This window comes from Salvelinus sp. IW2-2015, linkage group LG17, assembly GCF_002910315.2.
Source record: "Salvelinus sp. IW2-2015 linkage group LG17, ASM291031v2, whole genome shotgun sequence".
NCBI classification, from domain to species: domain Eukaryota; kingdom Metazoa; phylum Chordata; class Actinopteri; order Salmoniformes; family Salmonidae; genus Salvelinus; species Salvelinus sp. IW2-2015.
This window is the reverse complement of record NC_036857.1, coordinates 7099268-7106663: the sequence shown is the minus strand read 5'-3', so window position 1 is coordinate 7106663 and position 7396 is coordinate 7099268. Positions and strand designations below refer to the sequence as shown.

The following is a 7396-nucleotide window of genomic DNA, read 5'->3' as shown; positions in this document are numbered from 1 at the left end:
GGTCTGTTATACACATCTAGATGTGTATAAGAGACAGCCACACAACCCTCTGGTATACAGAGTGATAAACATTCCCTGAGCCAAACGTATCAGGGGAAACAGTATTAAACTATACAATAACATCTGTAAAACATCTTTCAAGCAAGACGTTCATCAGATGTAGAGCCAGAATATCACATTTCTGAGTTTGGTAATTACCTTGTAAATACTTTTACATTGATTGAAGTTCATTTTAATTGAGTTTATTCCCTTGCACCTGTAACTAAAATACCAGGTTTGCTGTTCCCAGATGGTGCAGTATACCACTCTCTACCATACCATCTTCTCAATGACTGTCACTAACCAACCAATGTTCAACAGAATATTATACAGTGGGGCAAAAAAGTATTTAGTCAGCCACCAATTGTGCAAGTTCTCCCACTTAAAAAGATGAGAGAGGCCTGTAATTTTCATCATAGGTACACTTCAACTATGACAGACAAAATGAGAGAAAAAAATCCAGAAAATCACATTGTAGGATTTTTAATGAATTTATTTGCAAATTATGGTGGAAAATAAGTATTTGGTCAATAACAAAAGTTTATCTCAATACTTTGTTATATACCCTTTGTTGGCAATGACAGAGGTCAAACGTTTTCTGTAAGTCTTCACAAGGTTTTCACACACTGTTGCTGGTATTTTTGCCCATTCCTCCATGCAGATCTCCTCTAGAGCAGTGATGTTTTGGGGCTGTTGCTGGGCAACACAGACTTTCAACTCCCTCCAAAGATTTTCTATGGGGTTGAGATCTGGAGACTGGCTAGGCCACTCCAGGACCTTGAAATGCTTCTTACGAAGCCACTCCTTCGTTGCCCGGGCGGTGTGTTTGGGATCATTGTCATGCTGAAAGACCCAGCCACGTTTCATCTTCAATGCCCTTGCTGATGGAAGGAGGTTTTCACTCAAAATCTCACGATACATGGCCCCATTCATTCTTTCTTTTACACGGATCAGTCGTCCTGGTCCCTTTGCAGAAAAACAGCCCCAAAGCATGATGTTTCCACCCCCATGCTTCACAGTAGGTATGGTGTTCTTTGGATGCAACTCAGCATTCTTTGTCCTCCAAACACGACGAGTTGAGTTTTTACCAAAAAGTTATATTTTGGTTTCATCTGACCATATACATTCACCCAATCTTCTTCTGGATCATCCAAATGCTCTCTAGCAAACTTCAGACGGGCCTGGACATGTACTGGCTTAAGCAGGGGGACACGTCTGGCACTGCAGGATGTGAGTCCCTGGCGGCGTAGTGTGTTACTGATGGTAGGCTTTGTTACTTTGGTCCCAGCTCTCTGCAGGTCATTCACTAGGTCCCCCCGTGTGGTTCTGGGATTTTTGCTCACCGTTCTTGTGATCATTTTGACCCCAKGGGGTGAGATCTTGCGTGGAGCCCCAGATCGAGGGAGATTATCAGTGGTCTTGTATGTCTTCCATTTCCTAAGAATTGCTCCCACAGTTGATTTCATCAAACCAAGCTGCTTACCTATTGCAGATTCAGTCTTCCCAGCCTGGTGCAGGTCTACAATTTTGTTTCTGGTGTCCTTTGACAGCTCTTTGGTCTTGGCCATAGTGGAGTTTGGAGTGTGACTGTTTCAGGTTGTGGACAGGGATCTTTTATACTGATAACAAGTTCAAACAGGTGCCATTAATACAGGTAACGAGTGGAGGTCAGAGGATCCTCTTAAAGAAGAAGTTACAGGTCTGTGAGAGCCAGAAATCTTGCTTGTTTGTAGGTGACCAAATACTTATTTTCCACCATAATTTGCAAATAAATTCATTACAAATCCTACAATGTGATTTTCTGGATTTMTTTTCCTCATTTTGTCTGTCATAGTTGAAGTGTACCTATGATGAAAATTACAGGCCTCTCTCATATTTTTAAGTGGGAGAACTTGCACAATTGGTGGCTGACTAAATACTTTTTTGCCCCACTGTATTTACATTGTGTTCAAATCGAGATTTATTTATACAGCGCTTTTCAGACATGGAATGCAACGCAATGTTCTTCACAGGCAAAAACTCATAAAAACAATGAAAATAAAATATTTACTACAAAAAAACTAAAGAATAACAATAAAAACTGAATGACTAAAAAGCTACCTAAGGAAAAACAAAGCTAAAAATATGTTTTAAGATCTCTTTTAAATATGTCCACACTTTCGGCCCCCCTCGGGTTCTCTGGCAGATGCTGGGGGCATAATAACTGAAGGCTGCCTTTCCATGCCTATTGGTTATAGGCTTTGGGATAGTTAAAAGGCCAGTGCCAGAGGACCTGAGGGAACTACTGGGTACATAAGTTAAAAGCATGCCTGACATGTATTGTAAGTGAAGAATCGTGGATTGATTTAAAAACCAATAGAAGAATCTTAAAATTAATTCTAAAACTCACAGGCAGCCAGTGTAATGTGTGCCCTCCATCTGTTCTTGGTCAGTACCCATGTGGCAGCATTGTGTATGTTTTGCAGTTGACCAATGGCTTTCTTGGGTAGAACAGACAGGACAGTATCCATAAAAGCATGGATGAGTCTCTCTGTACATGGATGAGTCTCTCTGTATCAGCCTTAGAGGGAAACGGCCACACCTTGGCAACGTTCCTCAGGTGGTAAAAAGGTATTTTGGTCACATTACTAATGTGTGATTCAATATTGAGTTCAGAATCTAAAAAAACACCTAGGTTTTTTACCTGGTGTTTTATCTTTATTGCCCGTGATTTAGCTGGAGGAAGTGTTGAGCCATCCAAGTATTTGAATCACCAATACAGTTTAATAATTTATCTGTGGAGCTAAAATCCTCTGGTGACATGGAAATGCAAAGTTGTGTTACGTCTGTGTAGCAGTGAAAATCAATGCTGTGCTTTCTGATAACGCTGCCAAGGGGTAACATATATAAACGGAACAGTACTGGACCCAAAATTTAACCTTGTGGAATACCACATGTATTTTCTCTGTTATGTTCACCAAGGGTGACAAAAAACTCCCAACCGGTTAAATAGGTCCTAAACCAATTTAGAACGAGACCGGAGAGGCCAAACCACCTCTCCAGTCTGTCCAGAAGGACATCATGGTCAGCATGGTCGAATGCAGCGCTTGAATCCAAGCGCACAAGGACAGAGAGCTGTTTGGTGTTGGCTCTAAGATCATTTGCCAATTTATCTAAGGCTGTCTCTGTGCTGTGGTGGGCACGAAAACCAGATTGGATTTTTTTTTAAATACAGTTGGCACTTAAAAAGGCATTTAGTTGTTTGAAAACCAATTTCTCCAGAATGTTGCTTACGAATGTATGTTTGGAGATTGGTCGAAAATTGCTAAAAACTGAAGAATCTAGATGACTTTTCTTCAGAAGGGGTTTCACCATAGCAGTTTTTAGTACAGTGAGGAAAGTGCCTGTGAACAGGGAGTGATTAACAATAGCTTGCACTTCTTTAGATATGCAATTAAAAACTGTTTTGAAGAAGGTGGTGGGGTGGGGATAGGATTGAGAAGGCAGGCAGAAAGCTTAAGTTGTGATATCACTTTCCTGAGAATGTCTGTATCAACCAGGGAAAATAAATCCGTAGTGACTTTGCATAGTAGGCTAGGGCACATATCAAACTTCTCATCAGGTCTTGTTTGTCTGATACCCAGCCTAATGTTTAATCTTTGAAATATGCTGTAAACTCGTCACATTTACATGTGGAGGAAACACGTTTGCAGTGTTGACATTTTCACATGTTTGTCTATACGAGTAGGAATCATATGTCAAGCTAGATGTTTACATTTCATTTCTACACATTTGTATCAGCTAAGACCRGTGCTGTAGTGCTAAACCTGCACACACACTCATCCAGTTTTATGTATGTGATTAAAACACCGCCCACAGTGTTCCACTTGAGATGAATGACGGATGGGAGTCAGTATGGAGTCTCTGTGATGAGGACATAGCACTGCACAACACTGCCCTTCCTCCTACTCAGCATCCAACACACTAGTTACTCTATGGAACTGAACATCAGAGATAGATTCATTTGTAATTACAAGACACATTCTGAGACGGTCAATCATCAGATAATAACGTTCTATAAATCTGTTTATTTACACAGGAAACAGCTTTATCTACAGTAAAACAAATGAATCAGGAACATATTTTTTTCTCAATATACAGCACTACATTCTGCTGATCATACCATGCTCTGACCCATCACCCAGGACAACGGGGTGATGATGTAATACTCCAGGTAGCTGTGTTGGTTTTCAAGGCAGAAATATTAGATTGTTTTCCCTAGAAATATAATTTCATGAGGATTAGTCTGAGTTGATTTTTAATAGGTTTCAATACTGGCAAGCAGGCAGCATTCTTTAAACCCTTTGCCTTTCTGAATCCACTAAGCGATGCAGTAAGAGCAAGCACTGGAGAGAGGGGCAGACTAGATTCAAGAACCCACTGAGATGTTGGAGGCTATTGAGGGCAACAAGGATCACATTGTACAGCAATGCAGAAGAAGGAACTAGTCTTTAGATTCTGAGAAAAACACAGGCAGATGAATAGACAAAACCGCAGGTGTCATCCTGGGGAGAGGGTCCATTTGGGTATAGGCCTGCATACAGCACAGTAGCATTTTCAACACCCACCTGCAACAGCCCACACTAAGTGCACAATGGTGTATGGCGTTTATCTGTGAGAACGTTACATGCAGGTTACTATCACACTATATCCTCTGACAAGGGGTTGTTTCTGAACACAACCTAGGCTACCAGTTGATCATAACTTAGGCCTATGCCCTCCAAACCAGAAGACATTGCCAATGTGATGGGAGGAATAGCCTAGGTTTTTTTTTAGGTTTTATTGAGTAGGCTATGCACTGTAATTAAGAGCAAGTTCACATTTTTGTATTAATTCATGTGAATTAAACATAGGCCAAAATCCAAAATGTATATCCCAAGGAGTATGTTCAGTGTTTATTGGACCAATAGAGGTTCTGCAACCATTTTCTGATGGTGGTTAGCCTATTCTTCTGTAATTATCGGCTAGAGAAGCCTTACCACATCTGTCTTGGTTCCAGTAACTGATGTAGTCTAATAGCATATGCAGCTTGGTTCAGCAGATTCAATTTTAAGCGCAGTGAAATCAGATGCTGCCGAGGTAGCCCATGACCGTGAAAGCGCAGTTAGTGATAGATGCAATTGCCATCGAGTTACTCTCCGACAGTCCAATCTACATTTGCAAATGCTTGACACATCGGTATTGACTAAACGAGTCGTGATGACCATGAAGATGGCGCATTTTACGGTATATCGCAGTTTCTGAATTGTTCTTGCACCCCAAGACCAGTTTGGACCGGCGGACAATATCACGACTGCTAATTATCATCTAACGACTCAACTCTACCACCGGGAGTGGGACCCGATATCTGATTTGGTAGCTGAGCCATAGGCTAATGACTAACTGGGAAATAAATAAATAAACCTTTAAAAAAACTATTCCTGTTCCTATCGAGATGCTGCTGCAATAATAGCGTTCAGAGATTAGATTACCGTGTGTGTTGGGTAGGTGGACACAGAGACTGCATCAGTGTGTGACTAGGAGACGGCGAGCAGAGCAGACCCGGGAGATAAAGAAATCGTGGGTTAAGACATTTGTGGTCCTTTGTATGTTATAGATTTCTATGGAGATTATCCCGTTCGTATCGAAGGAGTCGGGGATATTCTTATAGCTTTTATTTAGCTACATTCTCCCACGATATCGACAGAATGAGGCTTGGTCTCCTGGTGGGAAAATAACAAAAAAATCCAAAATGTGGATACCAACAGAAGATGAAAAAATCGGAGTTGGTGAGTCCATTCTGTATTTATATAGACATTTGTCATTTTTGATTGCTTGTTTTCAATTTCATTGACTTTTCTCATTCAAAGCTGCTTATTTTGGCTAATGAAGAAGCGTTGTGATGATATCATGTTTGGTCATACAGGTTATTATAGGCTAGGCTACTGTAGGATATTCTCAGCTAACGATCACAATGTCTTTCAATTAATGTTTCATATATCTTTAAATCATGTGAGCCTAATTATAGTTTACAAACCATATAGTTTATCAGCTGTGCTTAATGGCTGAAGATAACCGGTCAAAAATAAGATAATGCAAAGCCTAGGTTATTGCGTGGGATGATAGCCTATACCCTCTTATGGGCTAGATGGGCTACCTCTATTAGACTGTATCACCAGTGTCTATACCCATATAACCTATAAGGCTACAGTATCCTTATCATTCATTCATATACTACATTTAATTTTTAGAGTTCTGTAAATGCGTCAATCATAGTGTTCTATCCATGTGTTGAAGAGCGGCAGAGCCTATATCGCTGAAAAGGCTATTCGACTGGAAACCACGAGGGGGCAATGAGATAGCGTTCTGCCAACAGGTGTAGCTTACGTTTTAGAGTCTGACTATGCGTAGGCCATATACTTGTCGGCATTTATAACATAGCACCACGACTACCTCGCTACTACAATAGTTGCTACTTAGCATACTACAACCAACGCTACCCCATCCCTCGTCTTCATGCTCGGTCCATGTAGGCCGAATTATTTGGAAAGTGCTAGTAGTGGTGTAAAGTACTTAAGTAAAAATACTTGAAAGTACTACTTAAGTGTTTTTTTGGGGGGGTAACTGCACTTTACTATTTATATTTTGGACAACTTTTACTTCACTACATTCCTAAATAAAATAATGTCGTTTTTACTCCATACATTTTCCCTGACTCCCAAAAGTACTCGCTACATTTTAAATGCTTAGCAGGACAGGAAAATGGTCCAATTCACACATTTATCAGAGGKACAACCCTGGTCATCCCTACTGTCTCTGATCTGGCGGACTCACTGAACACATGCTGCGTTTGTTAATTATGTCTGAGTGTTGGAGTGTACCCCTGGCTATCTGTAAATAAAAAGAAAAAAAAGAAAATGGTGCCGTCTGGTTTGCCTAATATAAGCAATTAAAAAATATTTTTACTTTTACTGATACTTAGGTATATTTTAGCAATTACATTTACTTTTGATACTTAAGTATGTTTAAAACCAAATACTTTTAGACTTTTACTCAAGTAGTATTTTAATGGGTGACTTTTACTTTTACTTGATGAATTTTCTATCAAGGTATCTGTACTTTTACTCAAGTATGATAATTGTGTACTTTTTCCACCACTGGTAACCCTAGAGGTAGTGGACAATCGTATCAGTAGTATTGGAGAAGTCTGTTCCTGGCAATTTGAATGAGTCATGTTGAATCAGTTCGCTCAAAACGCGCGCGCGCACGCACACACACACACACACACACACACACACACACACACACACACACACACACACACACACACACACACACA

The 7396-nt window shown here is 40.3% G+C and overlaps 1 protein-coding gene across 1 annotated transcript in view; it reads left to right on the top strand.

The window, feature by feature from the left end:
• Positions 1–5159: 5159 nt before the first annotated feature.
• LOC111977272 (dedicator of cytokinesis protein 3-like) overlaps positions 5160–7396 on the top strand; it is a 77749-nt gene continuing 75512 nt past the window's right edge. The window contains exon 1 of the mRNA XM_070447825.1: positions 5160–5846. Coding sequence (XP_070303926.1) covers positions 5810–5846 — 37 coding nt within the window. The 5' untranslated portion in view covers positions 5160–5809. The remainder of the gene's footprint in view (positions 5847–7396) is intronic.